Here is a 19,639-nt window from a genome sequence, read left to right on the forward strand (position 1 = left end):
TTCCTAAACCTTATTTCTCCCACAAAACCTGGCAACGCTGGTGCTGGTTCGTGGATGTACTTCCGTTGTATACGCCATAGCCAGTAGTCTATAAGCAATATCAGCGCTGTTCTGGTCCAGAAGACCAAATAGCGACAAGGTAAGAAACACACAACACCTTATTTAGATGTTATTAATGATATAATAACATTGTGAATGCGTGTGTTCGAAATGAACAAAGGAAAAGGGGTGCATTTGACCGTTTAACCCAGTCGACCCGAGTATGTAACGGAGAGTGTCCTTGAATAATCTTAGCCTGCGTTATGCTAGCATGCACGTTAGCAGCTGGTGTTGTGTGAGCTAAATGTCTATAAGGATAATATGTTAATGTTAATAAAATGGTCATCCTATCCTGCACATCAACATAAAACGTTTGTGTTGACTGGAAACATTTGACAATGCATTGCATTGCAGGTTCCCACGGGTCAGCAAGTCCTCTGTTGTTGTTGACAGCACTGTTAGGCAATGAGCTAATGTCATCATACCCATGGATGTACAGTGATTCTCAGCCTTTTTAATTTCAAGGAACCCATAGTTGCTTTAAGCCATGGTCCCCCATTTGATACGTTTTCTTTATGTTATTATCATTTTAAACCTCTGACACCCAATCTACACCTAGCCGCAAGCAACTCTTACATCTGATTCTATTTTTAATATCTAGAATCTAGAGTTGCAATACCAACCCTTGACAGCCCATACATCCAAACAGAAAAGTCCTGTCTGATTGTATTAACCCTTGCATTGTGTTACAAACCTGCTGACACTTTTGGTGTTAGCGGGACAAATTTGACCCGTGATGTAACTCAGTCCAAAATAATCAAAACATTATAATTTTCTTTTATCATTTTGAGATTAATATGGTGTATTGTATTGACCATAATACAAGGTGTTATTGATTTTTCCTACATTATTTATTTAGATTATTGGTATCGATCATTGTCAGTCATTTCTTTGTGTATTTAAGTTTTTTGCTATATCTGGCCTAAAAGCCACACAATGAAATTGTTAATCGCAATTATTTGTATGAATTAATCGTCAAGTAAAATGTCATAATCGTGATAGCCCTACTCCAGAGATAAGTCCAGTCTGTAAGGGTTGAACTTGACCCAGGCATTCTGTGGCATTTCTGTAGCTCGCACTCAGGAGGAGGATTGAGTGGAGGAGAGTTGATGAACGTACTAATTATGGATGTTGAAGTGGACCATTGCTTGTTCTAGGAATCAACCACGTTGAGGACCAGTGTATTCAAAATAACATGAACATAAAAGATCCTACCCCATGTCTATCTAACCGTAGCTTTGTGATCTGTTTACAGCGTCATGCTGCGTTTCCCGACAGTCGGCCGAGCTCTGGCCGGTGCAGCCAAGAGCAGCCTGGCTCCCGCGAACAGTGGTAAGTGACTTTGTTTGGGAGGGAGGGAGGGGTGTGTGTGTGTGTGTGTGTGTGTGTGTGTGTCTGTGTGTGTGTGTGTGTGTGTGTGTGTGTGTGTGTGTGCGCGTGCGCGCGATGAGCCACTTTGTTTTGTTATGCATCAGACAAACATCCAAGGTGACATTGCATATCTTAAGTCACAAATCTCATCAAGGTTCAACAATGCATTGCATTTAGTTGTCGAGAAGTTTCAACTTATGGCCGGGAGGATCAGTCGGCAGTATCTGTCAGTGGTAGTAATTTCATTTACATTATTTATGTCTGTGGAAGATGCCAGTCTCTTGACATTTTTACGGCATGGCTCTGCAGGAGGCTAGCCGTCTATACGTAAGAGGTTTGGTGTGTGTGTGCGTTTGGGTGTGTTTGGCTAATCTCGTAAACCACTGGACCGATCTGCACCACATTTCTTGTGCACACTGCCAGTAAGCCACAGGAGTTTTATACTTTTGAAATATTTTAACTTATTTATAATGGAATTCAAAGGCTGAAACCTTGCCCAACCTTGGACCTATGTTATAGATATGTCATAGTAGAGAACTGTTGTCATAGATGACTGATCCACATTGGAGCTATGCCGTTCCCATATAGATTCCGGGATCTACATGATTAGATTCTTTTTTGAAAGACGAACACGTCTGGCTCATTTTATAATGCCATACAAGTTAAATTATAATAACGTGTGGCTGTGTCACTGTGTTTGCTATATTGCAGTGCGTATCCCGGTGCGCGCTGCTAGTAACCTGGTGGAAGTGTTTGTGGATGGGAAAGCAGTGGAGGTGGAGGCAGGAACTACTGTATTGCAGGTAACAAGACAACCCAAGAGCCTCATCTTCCCACCAGTTGATTTCTTATAGTTATGAAGACTGCTCAGGACAACTAGACAAGTGGTTCTCAAGTTTTAAATTTCAAGTACCTAGAATAGTTCACCCAAAAGACTTATTTTCTATCAATTACACACCCCATGAAGCCTTGAATTCATGGAGATATTTTAGTTTTTGTCGCATTCCTAAGCAAATAATTTGATGACTGGCGGAGACTCAATGGAGGTCATCAAATCTTTAACTCTTGACAGTATACCAAATGGACCCTAACAGGTCCATTTGATTCCATTTGTATACTGTCAGAGTTACAGACTTGTAAAGGTCCGCTCAAGGAACCCAGAGTGTCCCTCCCTGGACCCCATTTTGAGAACCACAGAGCTAGACTGTATTTAATAGGATTTTCCCATATAACGATTTGTAACCGTTTTTTAAGACTAGTTTTTTTTTTAGCACTTCAAAAGACTAGTTTTGAAGGCTGCACGGTGTGCTTTTGCTGGCCAATATCAATATTTACATTATATCAAAACCAATAATTATCACATTTAGCCGATACATTTTGGCAAACCTGGTTTTGAATCATTGGTGTGTGTGTGTGTGTGTGCGCTCCCTCAGGCCTGTGAGAAGATGGGAGTCCAGATCCCAAGGTTCTGTTATCATGAAAGACTCTCTGTAGCTGGAAACTGCAGAATGTGTCTGGTGGAGATCGAGAGAGCCCCAAAGGTAGCTGCACACATCTGACCTGGCTTCAGTATTCACTAGCTAGTATCTTGAAATGCAACCCAATAGCTTCTTGAATAAAAGGTTGAAGGTAGGGCTGCAACTATCAATAACTGTTTTAGTGATTATTATCGGTTACTTTTTCAATTAATAAAACGATAGAGAGCGTATTTCTTTTATATCAGTGAATCGACGTGAAAACATTCTAATCGATTTGTCTGCTTAACCACTTACAGTAAGCCCTTTTTTAGACTTAGTCATACAACAGTGTCGCGAACAAAAATAGTGAAAAATTGTCTATCTAAAAGCTCACATCTCGTTGCATCGCGACATGTGCTTATACTGTAGATTTGCTTTTTAAAGTTTTATTTATAAAATCCCCCCAGCAATGTTTAATAAAATGTATTATTTTTAAATCATTTGTTTGCACTTTTACCCCAAGATGAAGGAACGCACCATTAACCTACATCCTTCTATTGATAACTACTTTGTATTAGTTACAGATGTCCACATAATATTCTTTTGTGGCTCAAAGGAAAGCAGACATTCTAAGTTGCATATGAAGTGCATATTCTGAATAAGCTGCAATCGGGGTGACAGTATAGAGACAGTATACTTTGTCCATGTAAATGTAGCCAGTGATAAATAAAGCTCCGAGTCAATTGCCCTTGTCTTCTTTGTGTTTCGTAGCGAGGACGTTTTTAAATATCTGATAATGGTGTTGTTGTTTTTTTTACCATAATATATTAACTCACTGTGCGCGTGTGTGTGTGTGCTCGTGCGTGTGTTTTTGCATGTGTGTCTACCAGCCAGTGGCAGCCTGTGCCATGCCAGTGATGAAGGGATGGAACATCCTCACCAACTCAGAAAAAACACGCAAAGCCAGGTAAACACACCGACTCACACGCATCAACAATGTCACTTAACCAGGCAAAACCAGTCAAGAATAACATTTCCTGTATTGAAATCCTTGCTTTTCAACCAGTGTGTGTGTGTTTGTGGTTCTCAAAACACGAACCAAGCTCAAAACGTGTCGTTTCACGCTTGTAGATCTGCTACTTTTGATACTTTTGTGTGACGCTGTAGTATGATGAAATAGAGCATTAATTTTATGAAAAAACACAAAAAGTGTATGTGGTTAAATGCTCTTGTCATGTCGAATGTGGTTCTATGATTTGTATACTTTACCTTACTTGTGTGTGTGTGTGTGTGTGTGTGTGTGTGCGTGCGTGCGTGCGTGCGTGGGGTCAGAGAGGGGGTGATGGAGTTCCTGTTGGCCAACCATCCACTGGACTGTCCCATTTGCGACCAGGGAGGGGAGTGTGACCTGCAGGTAATCACAGGAACTTGTGTGGGGTATATGTAACATAAGGTTGCTCTTTTTAATAGTAAATAGAGTGAAAACAAGTAGGAGATAAAAAGTAACTAGGATAGCAGGTAAATATCAGACCTAGCATCTGTCTAAATAACTACTATCTAAATAATATACAGTACTCGGCATCTGTGGACAAGTAAACAGCATAAATCTAAACAGGGTTCCCACGGTCATGAAATTCCTGGAAATATTTTGAAATGAGAAACTATTTTCTAGGCCTGGAAAAGGTTTGGAATTAATAAAAATGATTTGGGAAATGTTTGGGTATATATTGTTTTTTGCTACTGATTTATGTTCGTGAAAACATGTCTAACATTCCGTGAAATACCGTATGTAGCATGGTAAAATGTAGTGTTGCTCTGCGTGCGAGCGGCCTAATATATAGACTACAGGATGTCATGTGACAAAAAGAATAGATCTACAAGCTAAGAACACATTGCACCGTGATACGTTGTTAGCTTGTAGATGTTCTGTCGTTTTTAGTCACGCTGTGCCGCGACATACCAAAGCCTATACCGCTTGTGCTATAACCACGGCCCGCTTCTGTGACGAACGCAGGAACTGCCTCTCGTCTACCAAAAACCACGGCCGCTTTTGTGAAGCACCCGGAACCTACAACAACTGCGGACTATTGTTTTGGCTGATAAAGTATAGTTTTTGACCCCAGGCCTATATCTGCCCCTGGTTAAGAGGCTACAGTGAAAACCAGCAATACCAGCCACTGTAATAACGCCCTTCTCCCCTGTGTTCCCAGGACCAGTCAATGCAGTTTGGTGCAGACCGCAGTCGTTTCTCAGAGAGCAAGAGGGCTGTGGAGGACAAAAACATCGGTCCGCTCATCAAAACCATTATGACTCGTTGCATCCAGTGCACACGCTGTGTCCGGTCAGTAAGTGTAAATGAGATGGAGAGAGAAAAGTAGAAATACATTTTTAAAATGCTTAAGTAAATTTTCTCTCTCTTTGGGAATGCCAAAGATTTTGATTCCCTTCAATGTTGAACTGCATATTTTCCCCCACGACTATGGAGACCCGAGTTCAGGCTTGGCGCTCCAAGAAACACAATTGGCAGTGTATCAATGGAAGTACGTGGCTGTCTACACCCTCCACATACCAACATGGGAGGTTGGCAGCGACAGGAACTGCAGTACATAAGGGACTGACAACAACTGTACTGTACTGTACATTGGGAGGAAATAAGAAATGCAAACAGACATCAACTCAGTTGTACGATTATTTGAAATTAGCCTACAAATGTTTCAGCTTCTCTGTTGTTGCAATTATTCAACCATAGATTACATATATTATGTCTGATAAACATGTTCAGGAATGTTGGACAGTGGATAATGATAATAAGGGTTGGTTAAGTGGAATTTCCCTCAACTTTAAACTTTATTGTAAGAGAGCCTCATCCCTAAAATCCCACTTCGACTTCAACAGTTTTGCCAGCGAAATCGCGGGAGTGGAAGACCTGGGAACGACAGGCCGGGGGAACAACCTGCAGATCGGGACATACGTGGAGAAGATGTTCATGTCAGAACTGTCCGGCAACGTCATTGATGTGTGTCCTGTTGGAGCGCTCACCTCCAAGCCCTACGCCTTCACCGCCCGCCCCTGGGAGACCAGGTAACCATGTGGGAGTTTGTGTGTATATGTCTTCATAACTGTGTTAACCACTTTCAGTGTGATTACAGGAGATAATGTGCAAACATTTAAAAAAAATATGACAAACAATTTCCAAAGCCAAATTTCCTGTTTATCTAAAATAGCTCACAACACATCGCAATGCACAGCGTTGTGACGTTGTAGAGTAGCTATTTTCGTTTTCATCGTACGTATATAGGACTTAAGTGGTTAAAGCTAAGCTGCAATCCATAACATTTTGTAGTGGATAACAATTTATTTTAAACAATTTGTATGGTAGACTATGTTCAGGGGTGCACATAACCTTTTAGGTCTAGTACTCAGAAGAGCACCTGGAGATGTGAGTTGGTGCGCACCAAATAAATCGGCACGGCGCCCACCGGACAGTTTTGTCAACGGGGGAGGGGGGGGGGGCAGCACCGCTTCAGCCCAGCCCTGCAGCCGCACTGAGGCCCCGGACAGACGCTCTGCTTCCAAATTACGCGATTTTCGCCGTTTTTTTTTTCTCACACGCCGTTAGGAGAAGCCCCCAAGGTTGGTGCCCTGTGCTGCACTGCTTTTATCCGCCAGATTTGGACGTTCATGGCATATTTTGCACCGTTATGGTGTGTTCATCATCGGTGAAGAGTGCCTCTAACAGCCGCTGCTGGCTGCGTGCACGCAGCGAGGCGATGCGAGGCGACGCGAAGCAACAATCACACAAGCACGTGCAGCATGCGTCCCCTTCCCCTGCGCCTAATGGCTGTACATGGGGCCGACGCGTGCTTTAGCGAGAGTGTGTGAGTGTGGCTTCAGGAAGTAAATTCCTAGCCTATCTCCAGGCTTTTATTTTTTATTTTTGCTAAAAAATGAAAGCTTGGAAATTCCTGTCCCAGCTGTTGGTACGCAAAAGCGCCTCGCGTCGTCTGATGTGGTGCGCATTATTTATTTTGGGTGCGCATGCGCACCTGTGCACCAGTTATGTGCACCCCTGACTATGTTAATGCAACATAAGACAACTGCAGTGGTTGTAGTTGGTCTCCCTGCTAGGGATGAACACAGCGACTAATTACATCCATCCATCCATCCTTCCTTCCTCCCTCGCTCCGTCCCTCATCCGCTTATCTGGAGTCGGGTCGCGGGGGTGGCAGTTCTGGCAGAGAGTTCCAGACTTCCCTTTTGCGGGCCACATTAGCTACTTCGTATTGGGAGATCCCAAGGCGTTCCAAGGCCAGCGTGGAGATGTAACCCCCCCCCCCCCGTCTGGTCCTTGGTATGCCTCGGGGCCTCCTCCCTCCATGACGTGCCTATTGCCTCCCCTCTACCTGTCCGTGACTAATTTCACTGTAGTTTAAACAATGTTTTTGTAACCGACTAGTCGCTAGTCGCAACTTGCAACCAGTTGCAAGGAATTGCAGCGGTCTGACTCTGGACTGACCAGTTGCAGACCACTGCCATTTGGGGATAAAGTAGTGTTAAGCAGGTGTGCGTGTGTGTGTGTGCAGGAAGACGGAGTCCATAGACGTGCTGGATGCAGTGGGTAGTAACATCGTGGTGAGCACCAGGGGAGGGGAGGTCATGAGAGTCATGCCCAGGCTCAATGAAGATGTCAACGAAGAATGGATCTCTGACAAGACCAGGTATCTATCTCTCTCTTAATCACATTCAAAATTTACTCCCAGCTGTTCTTAGGATTTTTTAAAATATCGTTAATTTAGCCTTTAACCTTTTTTCACGCATGTTTGTGTGTGTGTTTCCCCTAAGGTTTGCATATGACGGGCTCAAGAGGCAGAGATTGACCCTACCGATGGTGAAGGACGACTCAGGTCAGCTGACCACCACCACTTGGGAGGATGTCCTCACGCGTGTGGCCGGAGTAGTAAGTCTGTTTTGTCTGTCTGTACCTGAGTCTACGAGTCTGTTCTTCTACTACTCTTCCTCTACTCGCTATGGGTGGATTGGGATGTTTGTGAACTATACCAGTGGTTCTCAAACATTTCCATGTCAAGGACACCCAAATTGATATGTGTTGATATTTGCATCTTCATATGGGATAAATGTACTGACAAGCGTGTGGTCGTTTTATGTGTTTTCAGTTGCAGGGCGTGCAGGGCAGCGAGGTGGCTGCCATAGCAGGAGGCATGGTGGATGCAGAGTCTCTGGTCTCACTCAAAGACCTCCTCAACAGACTCAACTCAGACAACCTGTGCACCGAGGAGCTGTTCCCCATGGCCGGGGCAGGGTAAGAGAGAAGTCGTGTGGGTGTGTGCTGTTCCCCATGGCAGGGTGAGAGAGAGAGAGACGCCAGGGTCTGACTTGCAACGTTTTCTTCATTCAGGAAATAACAGTGTCAGTACATAGGAATTTATGAAAAACATGCCTGCTTCACCCCCAAATCTGCAGCTTCCTTATGAAGCAACAACCATACAAAAAAAACATAATTCGACATACTACATACTTTACACCGTATGTTTCAAAATGTACAAAAAACTAAAATTATAATTTAAGAATACATGCATACAAATGTTTTCGCCCATATTGGAATAATATATTTCTTTCGCTTTTACACTGACCCTCTAGTTAAAGAACCTTTTCATATACTGAAAATGCATTTGCCGAACTGGTTAGCAACCGTGTCGCCTAGATAATGTGATAATAATGAGAGAATTATCATGTGCTAAAAGTGCATTCTCCTGTCTCTTCACAGAACTGACTTGCGCTCCAACTACCTGCTAAACTCTAAAATCGCTGGCATAGAAGATTGTGACCTGTTACTGTTGATAGGAAGCAACCCACGCTACGAGGCCCCACTGTTCAATGCACGCATCCGCAAGAGGTAACACACACACACACACACACACACACACACACACACACACACACACACACACACACACACACACACACACACACACACACACAATGATAGGTTTAACTTGGAGACAAGAAATAATAACAAATACAAATGGGAAGATAGTACTTTCACGCTCACCCAACTTTATTCCCTAAATGACTTAAAGGGCCTATTTTGTTTTTACTTTATTCCTTCAAACGTGTTTTAAGGTAACATGGTAGGTTTTTCTTTCTGTACGTTCTGAGGCTTTTTCAGCTGCATTGCAAAAAATGGGTGGGATTATTACAAGAAGCCTGACAGTTATGTCACGGTCGGGGAGCAAATTAGAGGCCAGTTTGAGTAGACTTTTTCAGAAATGCCCAGATCACAAATAAAACGAGTATTCAAATGTCTTTCTTTCTTTTTTCGTCAGTAGAAGGGACATCATAACCACAGGTTGAGAATCGCTGATCTATGCACCTCTCTCTCTCTATTAGTTGGCTTCACAATGATCTGCGTGTGGCCCTGGTGGGTCGTGACGTGGACCTCAGCTACTCATACGACCATCTGGGAGAGGAGGCCTCCGTTCTGCAGGAGCTGGCTAATGGAACACACCCGTTCAATGAGGTAATGGATGGACACACGCAAAAAAATACTAGCATAATATAGCCCAGTGGTTCTCAAACTTTTACATTTCAAGGACCCCCATAGCTGTGAGGGCGTACAAATGGAACCATAAGGGTCCATTTAGTTCCACTGGCTAGCATACCACTGGCTAGTGGTATGCAATATGACGATAATAAACCGTGAATGATTTCTATGTCTCCACGATCTGCCTTTTCAGAGAGATCGTATAGATTGTGATACAGCGAATGCACATTCGATGAGTTGCAGTTCTATAACTTAACTTATACTCCATCGAACGACTGTGTCGTTCGTCAAAAAGAACACATCTACAAGCTAACAATGCGACGTGCTGTTTGCTTGTAGATCTGTTCTTTTTGCACATGCATGCATCCAACATCGGTCCCTCTCACTTTTAGCTGCCTGCTCTTAACATCGCAATAGCAATCAATCAATGGACAGACAGACACACAGAGGAGTCGGTCCCTAATTATTATATTCCAAAACCGACACGGTGCAAACAAAGGTTATTTGTAAAGACTCTAAATGTGGCTTACTACCTCTGTGTGTGTGTGTGTGTGTGCATGCATGTCTAGGTTCTGTCCTCAGCCAAGCGTCCTGTGGTGGTGGTGGGAAGCTCTGCCCTGCAGAGAGACGACAGCGCGGCCATTTGGGGCGCTGTGTCCACCATCGCCCAGAACGCCAGGAGTAGCAGTGGAGTGGAGGAAGGCTGGAAGGTCCTCAACGTCCTACACAGGTACATATCCTCAAGATATGTTATCAAGAATGATGACAATGCCATTCTGTGAACTGTCAAAGGCGTCTGTTTTCTGCACTGTTTTGGTTCCTTTACGCCTGGATAAACCAGTGTCTCCTCAGTTGAGAATTGTGTCACATCAACCATAGCAAACATGTTTGGTTGTTGAGTTTTGTCAATGTTTCACATGATGAGTTACTTAAGCAGTGAGGCCAGTCATGGTGCCAGTTTAGTTCACAATGGAACTTTAGCTGTGCTCTTCGTTCAGCTGCCATACAAACCCTAGGGAATATACGTCTGTTGATCATCCAGTGCGAGCTCATCACCCTCTATCATTTTATCACTCTCCTCGCTCAGGGCAAATAAAGGCAGGGAATGTGATAAATGTATATAATATAATGTTCTCTACATCAGTGCTGCATTTTCAACAGCACTGGTCTTTCAGCTCTGATTTCCTGACATGTGTCTGTCACCAGGGTGGCCAGTCAAGTTGCGGCATTGGACCTGGGCTACAAGGCCGGCGTGGAGGCTATCAGGAAGAACCCGCCCAAAGTTCTGTTCTTGCTGGGAGCCGACGCAGGATGTATCACCAGAGCTGACCTGCCCAAAGACAGCCTGATCATCTACCAGGGTACGTGCTGTAGTTGGCCCGGTGTATTAATCCATTAAGACCGGAAAAGTATCTGACATGTTTTAACCACTTTAACCATTATTTTATACTTTAGGTATTAAAAAATAGCAGATATACAAGCTCATAGCGCGGCACTGAGTGAGTGAATATTGAATATATATATATTTTTAAGTGAACATTTGTAACTCAAATCTTTGCTTCTGGGGGTCCCTGGAACTAAATGTTTTGAGATGGGGTTCTGCGGCCAAATACATAGAATTTTTGGGGTCCTTGAAAGGTTTGAGAACCACTGATGTTATAGCAACATAAGTGTTTCAGAAAACTGTTAGGATTTAGAAGACATTTGTAGAATCGGCCTCAGGTCTTAACACATTGGCTGCCATCTTTTTTTTTTTTTTCCTACAGTAGACTGCCAGACTTTTTCAATGAGAAAAAAAAGTACTTAGGAGCCGAGATACAGAATTTTTAAGTTTTAAGTTACAAGGAAGTGTCTGGGAGTCTAAATCTTCGGAAAATCATATCTCCTTGGTCTTTGTTTTGTTTTTTTTAATAAAAAAAAAAAAAAAAAAAAAAAACTTTATTTTTAATTTTTTCTTTTTTTTTGGAAAGAACGCAGATCTGCGTTCTTGGCAGCGTGCGGGCTTTTGCGCAAATGAACGCAGATCTGCGTCCATGGCAGCCAATGTGTTAATGGGTTAAAGCTGCAATCCAGGACTTGTTTTATTGTCTAAAACATTGATTTAACCAAACGGTATGGTATGTGCTAGGAAAAGAGCGCATGTAACATGCTCAGATCCAACTCCCTTCTCTTTGTGATATTCATGGCTGGCATCACGAAACGGCACACTCCTTTGCTCCTCCTCTTGCTCCAGGTCACCACGGTGACGCGGGTGCGCCCATGGCTGACATCATCCTCCCGGGTTCCGCCTACACAGAGAAGACCGGCACGTACGTGAACACGGAGGGCCGCAGCCAGCAGACCCGCGTGGCCGTCACCGCACCAGGAATGGCCCGCGAGGACTGGAAGATCCTTAGGGCCATTTCAGAGGTGAGGAGAACATCCAGTGGCGTAAAGTAACTAAGTACATTTACTTAAGTACAATTTAGAGATATTTTTACTTTACTGGAGTATTTCCAGTTTTCAGTGCTTTTACTTCTACTCCACTGCATCTGTGGCAAATATTGTACTTTCACTCCACTACAATTATTTGAAAACTTTAGTTACTTTGCAGATATAAATTAGACTGATGGAAACTACTATTGAGGCTAGGGCTGCAACTATAGATTGTTTTCTTAGGAGTTTCTTTTCTTTTTTTTTACGGAGGACAAAAATATCTGTTAAAAAAGTATCCATATACGTGTAGCCTGGGCCTAAATCGATTAGTTTGGTTAATAATAAATAATTCATCATTTGATCTGTCGATTGTTTTGACGATTATTTGATTGAGGTAAATGCTCATCACGTTGTATGACCAGACATTTTGCAATTGATTTAATGTTGAATTAAAAAACCTATTTTGAGAAAAACAGACTAATGTTTACAATTTAGAAACTTTATTTTAATACTTTTCTCATTCAACTAATGGATTATTCAAATAATCTTTTCACTCCTAATTGAGACATCATCAGTCAACAAAGAGTTTGGCAATAGTGTTGTTACCGTGTCTTTACTTTTAGCTCATGACCTGTGTTCCAGCAAATGTTTGTTCTTGTTTAAATGCTCAATTGAAATGTCTTCCAAACTGTATAGTAATCTGTGTGTGTGTGTGTGTGTGTGTGTGTGTGTGTGTGTGTGTGTGTGTAGCTGGCTGGTGTGACTCTGCCTTATGACAACTTAGACGAGGTGAGGGCCAGACTGGCAGAGGTGTCTCCCAACCTCGTCCGCTACGATGACGTGGAAGAAGCTAACTATTTCAAACAGGCCAACGAACTCTCAGAGGTAAACAAAGATACAGTTACATATACACATACACATATCCACGGTACTTTACTTTTCATGTTTAGTCCATCGACATGGACCACAAACAAAAGAATGGGTTCTAAATCTCGAATGAAACAGAACTGCTCTGTCAGTGAGTGGAGGGTCCTGACTCACTGGGCCCTATCCTGCGTGGCTTTATGCCTAATCTTATTAGCCATTTTTGTATTATCTTTTAAACATTTTAAAATGTTTTTAAAAGAAATGCCTAGGCATAAGGCGCTGCGCAAGATAGGGCCCACTGTCTTGCAAAGCCATAAGGCTGATCCCTTATGCTTTTTTATACGTCAGTCTACAAAGTATAAATAAGCCCTTACCCACATGGGAACTAGAACCAAGTTCTCGCTCTCTCTCTCTCAGGCGGTGAATCAGTCTCTCCTAACAGCTCCTCTAGTACCGCCTCAACTCACAGCCAAGGACTTCTACATGACAGGTGTGTGTGTGTATGAAAGCAATCAAGCTTTTCCTCTCGCTCTCTCTACCATTGTATTTTCTTCCCTGCTCTTTTACTCTTCTTTTCATTATTGCTCTCTGTCGTCCTCCGTGTCTCTCTCTCTCTCTAGACTCCATCAGCAGGGCCTCCCAGACGATGGCAAAATGTGTGAAGGCACTTACGGAAGGAGCAGACTCCATCGATGAGCCATCCATTTGCTGAATCCCCACACACACATGAAAACATAAACATAGACATGCGAGACATAAATTAGGTACACACACAGCTGACATAAACATGTATGTGAATATACTCCTAAAGTTAGAACACACCCTACACACACGCACACACGTATGCCGGGTTGTCTCTCCTGTATTTAAGTTGTTATTGATGCTTGTTGTGTACAGTGAATCATTTCCACTCTAGATGGAACAGGGAAAGCGCTTTGTTGAAAAAGAGCTGAGAAACTGTCGATGACTTATAAATAAAATCTTAATATTGTATCTCTTAAATCCATATTGAGATTTGGTTGTCATTCATTTCGCTGTTCATTGTGTTTTATTTTTTGTTTCTTATAAATTTTCTGGTTAACTAGTAGCTGTTTATGGCTGCAGAAATGGATCAGAAATCTGATAAATCTTTTTTTTCTTAAAATCCTTATTGTAGAAGTTAACAGCCAAGAACAGGCTACAGCCTAACTTGGTTGCGAGCAGGTGTTGTGTACCGAAAATAGCAGATCTACAAGTAGATCTTGTAGATCCAGGCAGACCAGGGAGGATAGTGCGGGCCCGATACGAGGGAGCAGATGACATTACAGCACAGGTACTGTAGGTACCGCCAGGTACTGTCGTCTTGGTTCATTTTTGGTCATTTTAATCTAACAGTGATGTAATCCCTGCATTTATAATTCAAAAATTGGAACAGCGATTCATACCCGAGTAAGAATAAGTTTCCTGTTCTCGGAAGCATTTATCCCTATTCATACAGCTAAGCAAACGTAAGTAGAACTTGAATGTCAGATATAGTGCACAGCTAAATCCGGAGTGTTAATTTAGTGTAAACTATTACGCAGTACTTGCACTCAGTTAAATGAACACTCTGGATTTTACTGTACATAGATTCCCATGGCTTTTTACAATCAAAATAGAACAACAAACATACTCTGTTTCTTTTCGTTTATTTTTGCAACCCATGAACGAAGAACATCCAAGACATGTGATGTGATCCACAGACAGCTATTTACTATGCCATTTAGAAGAACCATTATATAGAAAAACAGCCCTGTGACCTTGTTAGTACGTGAGGATTCACATGAGGATTCTTTTGGTGTTCAGAGGTAGTGTTCTGGTCGTGACTCCTTCTGGAACCACATGTGCTACTTGCCAAGAATCAAACCTCACGAGATAATACCGTGTCCCCTCTATGCTGTCCCTCACTCTGTTGTCCTACAAATCCACAGCGGACTGACCGGTTCTTCTACTCACTGACTTGTCCTGTTTGTCAGATTGTGGTGATTTGTGTCCTGGGGCTGACGATTTTCAGCTTACTTTTCTGTGAGCTGCGGTCTGCTCAGGAGAACTGAATAAAGGAGGTGGGAGGAGAGGTGTGCTGAGGACAGCAAGGTGAAAACTGAACAGGGAGTGTATACTCGTACTAAGATGAGAGCTTGAAATCGACATGGACAGAGCTAAACCTTCCCTCTTGAACATTTTAGCCCCATTTCTTTTTACTTTCAAAGATATTTATGCCCAAATAATGACATGCCCATAATAGTTAAAAGTGGTTTAAATTTTAAACCACTTTCAATCTATTTTAATTATCTTTGATTTTGGATTAATATTCCATTATATCAAAGATGAGTAAATCCAAATGTGTGGTTTATTTAAATCTTTATTCAACTGACAAACTACGCTGTGTATTTTTAGAACGCTAAAGACGGCTAATCTCACAGTAGGTTACAAAGGCAGCATTTTACATTATGCATGCATGTTTAGTTTATATACCAGGGGAATATGAATAATATTTCCATCAGCATATTTGTGTGGTTCAATTTAAGGTGCATGTACAATAAACAGGTTATCCAAAATATGACTGTAGTCTATTATCCAAAATAAAGGCCTTCCACTGAAGTGTTAATAGAGGTCATCCTCTACAGTATGTATATTAATAATACATCCAATTTATATAGCGCTTTTCTGTGTACTCAAAGTAGCTTTACAAAACAAACAAAAACAACGAGTTAATAACTAGTTAAAAGGGTAAAAAGCAAACAAAATCATTCAAATCAAAAGGCAAAAGGGGGATTCTAATTAGGGTGGTTTTAAATGAGGCAAGGGTGGGGGCAGCTTTGATGTGAGCTGGGAGTGAGTTCCAGAAAGCCCTAGTCACCCGGTTTGTCGCGTTGTCTTGGGAACCACCAGGAGGATGGCATCACCAGACCTGCGGGAGGGGGCGTGGCGGTGAAGGAGGTCAGAGAGGTAGGGGGGAGCTTGGTTGCATGTATGTCAGGTCAAGCTCCAGATGGCGGTGAGTGTCGCCATGAACCCGTTCAGCACAGCAACACTGTAGCCTAAATGGAAAGACTGGCCCTGTATAGGTCTGGGGGGAAAACACACACACACACACACGCACACACACACACACACACACACACACACACACACACACACACACACACACACACACACACACACACACACACACACACACACACACACATTAGTTCCTGATCATGAGGTTTTTTGTGTAGAAATTATAGCTTGACCAATGCCAGATTTTTGGGTCTGATACCCATCCCGATTTTGGAGAGTCCTAAATCACAGATTTTGACCGATTATTCGATGAACACGCAAACAAGCAAATGTAAAATGAACACAAACTGAACTTTATTTTATTTAACCCACTTAAGTCGTATTCACACATTTTCAAAAATGGCCATTGTACAAGCTCACAATGTTGTGAGCTTGTAGATCTGCTCTGTGTGAAATATTCAAATACTTTTTGAAAACTTTTGAATCTTTCCAAATTAGGGATGCCAGATTGAAAGTGGAGAAAATTCGGGACACATCGGCTGCCTAATTGCTGATACCAATGTCGTGAGAAAAGTTAAATAATAACCGATATATTGGTCTGGCTGTAGTAGAAATTGCACTGTTGAGCAAACGTGTATGTGTGTGTGATACCTGAAGTGTGAGAGTGTCAGGGGCATTGGAGGGACCACGCCAGGTTCGTATGAGTCCAGGTAGGTGATAGTCAATGAGAACACACAGCAGATGCAGCCAACTAATAATGACATCACCAGGATACTCCAGAAACCTGCACAGAGAGCCCTGTTGAACACTGCCCTTCAGCTAGAAGTTGCATGGTGAATGCAGGGAGTTACAACTAGGCAGAAAGTGAATACTGTAAGCTAGTTACTTTGCAGATTTAGACTATTAATACAAAATAAACAACATTAATTGAGAAATGATGTATTATATATAATAGGTTAAGCTACCCAGCAGAACATAATCAAAATCATCCCCACCTTCACCCGCTGCAACATTAAACTGGCAAACACATTAATGCATTACTAATTAGTCAATACAGTCCAGCAATATGATATGATTGCGGAATGGGACATTCTGCATAATGAGTAGCCCACTTTTGCATTTGGTACTGTAAGTATATTTTGATCCCAATGCTCTAAATCGTACAACATCACTGAAATCGTGACAAAAATGTATTCTTCACCAAGTATCCTAACTTCAGTCCCATCCACTCCTCGCACAGTTCCAACCCGGAGCTCTGAAATGACATTATTACAGTGATTAATCAACTTGCTATTATTACTGATGAGTTGAGTTACTGAGTACTGCACTTAAGTATAATTTCAAGGTACTTTTACTTTACTTTACTATTTTAATTTCTAATACTTATACATTCAATTATTTGACAGCTTTGGAGATTGAGATTATAATAATAAATCAATTAATCAAAAACATTCTAAATTCTTTGAAAATAGCTCATCTACAAGCTCATAACAAGGAGATGAGTTGTGAGCTTGTAGATCAGCTATTTTCAAACAGAAAAAGTTTAAAATAGGGCTTAGTGGTTCATGATTAATAATTATAGTGCAATAACATGATATGGTTCTGAAATGGGCATTCTTCATAATGAGTATTTTTGCCACTTTGATGCTAATACTTCTATAGCCTACTTTTATGTCCAAAAGCTGATGTGTACTTCTTCCACCACTGACACAGTGTCAGACACTGCTATTATCAAAAGATTTGTATACATTTTGAAACTTGTGAAATGGGACATTCTGCATAATGAGTACTTTCTACCTTTGGTGCTTTTGATACCAATAATTTGGTCTTTTACTCAAGTACATTTTTAAGTCCGGACTTTTACTTCACAGAGTATTTCTACATTTCGGTATTGATACTTTTACTTAAGTAAAATATGTGAGTACTTTTTCCACCACTGACACACACACACACACACACACACGCACGCACGCACGCGCGCGCGGTAGGCACCTATACCTTTCAGTACGGGATAGAAGAGGGCGCAGAAAGCCCCAACAGCTGACAGGGCGACAGCAGAACCCAGGGCTGACAGAAGAACCACCACCACGGTCCATGATGATGACCGTCTGTGACCCAGACCGCTACTGCTTCCCAATCCGACGCCGTTCACAGGCTCTGGAGTGCCGTTCATGGTCCGCGTGTGTGTGTGTGTGTGTGTGTGTGTGTGTGTGTGTGTGTGTGTGTGTGTGTGTGTGAGAGAGAGAGACGTGCGCCCGCGCGTGTGACAGAGAGAGACAGGATTCGATCCTTCTCAGAATGATCTACGAACCGTCAATAAACTTGTTGCGACCCGACAGACTGTTGTCTTTTCAACCATATTATTATTATATCTGTGTTTTCAAGGGAGAGCCTCTTTCTTTGTGATTTCGACCAGGTGGGCGTGGTTTTGAGGCATAGTTTTTGAGGTTAGGGGTTAGGTTTAGGCATATAACCACGCCCACCTGGGCGAAGCACCAAAGAAAGAGGGGGTCCCATGTTTTCAACCCAACAGTGGCGCTTCCTTCCGCATATTTCCTATTTAACGATTTCCGGGATTCCTACATGGACTAGTTGGCCAGGGACCAAAGTAAATCCGTGTACATGCTGCATACACGGATTATGTACTCTCAAGTACTGTACATTTTTTTTTTACCTTTACTCCACTACATCTCAGAGTAAAATATTATACTTTTACTCCACTACAATTATATGAAAGCTTTAGTTACTTTGAAGATTTTTAATATTATTACAAAACATACTAAACACTTCAGCATTTTGGCCTTTTGAAAATAGCAGATTTACAGGCTCACAATGCGTCATGATGCGACAAATTGTGAGCTTGTAAATCGGCTAATTTAAAAAGATTATTTATACATTTTGAAATTCTGCACAATGAGCACTTTTACTTTTGCTACTTTTTTGAGATGCCGATACTTTTGTACTTTTACTCAAGTACGTTTTGAATATGGGACTTCTACTTGTAACCGAGTACTTTTACTTAAGTAAAAAAATGGAGTACTTTTTCCACCACTTGTTTGAAGCATAGGGTTTGAAGAAATGAAAATAAATACAATCCACTGAAGCAGTTTATTCTTCTTCTTTCCCCCTAAAAGTAACCGTTTTGGACATATACTAGATCTCCACATCACAGAGCTGGTGTCTCCTCACTCTTGCGCACTTAAACATTGCTTGTAGATCTGCTGCTAATTCTTCGGGCGCTCGAGCCACGTACGGTAATTAGTAGCTACGTCACATCTGGAAGTGAAGTTAGGCCATTGCTCGCACATTATCCACGAGGGAAAAGTCGGACAGAGAATACCAAAGCCTTCTATTGGAGAATACAACATGGCGAGACGTCGAAGAGGTACAGTACTACTGTAGTATTATTGTTTTGTGACGAAGCTCTTAACTTTTTATTTATTTTTTACATCGACTCTTTTCTAAAGAGTTTTTAACAGCGGTTCATGAACAAAATGACGTCTCAAAATGGCGCCGCGGGCTGCCTGCCGCCTGTCATTTGAAACCAAGAAGGCCTAGGCTACGTGACATGAGTCACGTCGAATTTAAAAATAAATACAATGGTGAACGATATAGTGTTTGTTAAGCTATATTTATAGTTATAATGCTCAGTGTGAATGGCACTTTCTGTTCAAGCAGAATGTAACAAACACATCTGTAAGTAGGCCTACATTGGAGTAGCCTATGTACCACTGGCTGCTGTTATAGCCTACAGATGCAATTTTTTTCACAATATGTATCTGTGGAACAAAGTCAAACAAAATGGGGGGTCCCCAGTTCAATTTATTTTGGGGGGTCATGGGTCACG

General features: G+C 42.0%; 2 protein-coding genes across 2 annotated transcripts; one reads left to right on the forward strand and one right to left on the reverse strand.

Annotated features, from left to right (window-relative positions):
* Window positions 1–37: 37 nt before the first annotated feature.
* Window positions 38–13,777, forward strand: ndufs1 (NADH:ubiquinone oxidoreductase core subunit S1). The gene is made up of 19 exons (XM_084050797.1): window positions 38–139; window positions 1,355–1,431; window positions 2,182–2,273; window positions 2,904–3,011; window positions 3,818–3,894; window positions 4,260–4,341; window positions 5,138–5,268; window positions 5,823–6,008; window positions 7,511–7,645; window positions 7,770–7,884; window positions 8,102–8,247; window positions 8,713–8,841; window positions 9,336–9,465; window positions 10,059–10,219; window positions 10,696–10,850; window positions 11,723–11,898; window positions 12,655–12,789; window positions 13,189–13,261; window positions 13,392–13,777. The coding sequence occupies exons 2-19, from the start codon at window positions 1,359–1,361 to the stop codon at window positions 13,481–13,483; spliced, it is 2,196 nt and encodes a 731-aa protein (XP_083906923.1). The 5' UTR covers window positions 38–139; window positions 1,355–1,358; the 3' UTR covers window positions 13,484–13,777.
* Window positions 13,778–14,421: 644 nt separating this feature from the next.
* Window positions 14,422–18,108, reverse strand: arl6ip6 (ADP-ribosylation factor-like 6 interacting protein 6). Its single transcript, XM_084051030.1, has 4 exons — window positions 17,791–18,108; window positions 16,994–17,047; window positions 16,444–16,576; window positions 14,422–15,859 (listed from the first exon to the last, which is right to left on the reverse strand). The coding sequence occupies exons 1-4, from the start codon at window positions 17,963–17,965 to the stop codon at window positions 15,766–15,768; spliced, it is 456 nt and encodes a 151-aa protein (XP_083907156.1). The 5' UTR covers window positions 17,966–18,108; the 3' UTR covers window positions 14,422–15,765.
* Window positions 18,109–19,639: the final 1,531 nt, after the last annotated feature.

This window comes from Gymnoscopelus microlampas (assembly GCF_963454915.1).
Source record: "Gymnoscopelus microlampas genome assembly, chromosome: 24".
NCBI lineage: Eukaryota > Metazoa > Chordata > Actinopteri > Myctophiformes > Myctophidae > Gymnoscopelus > Gymnoscopelus microlampas.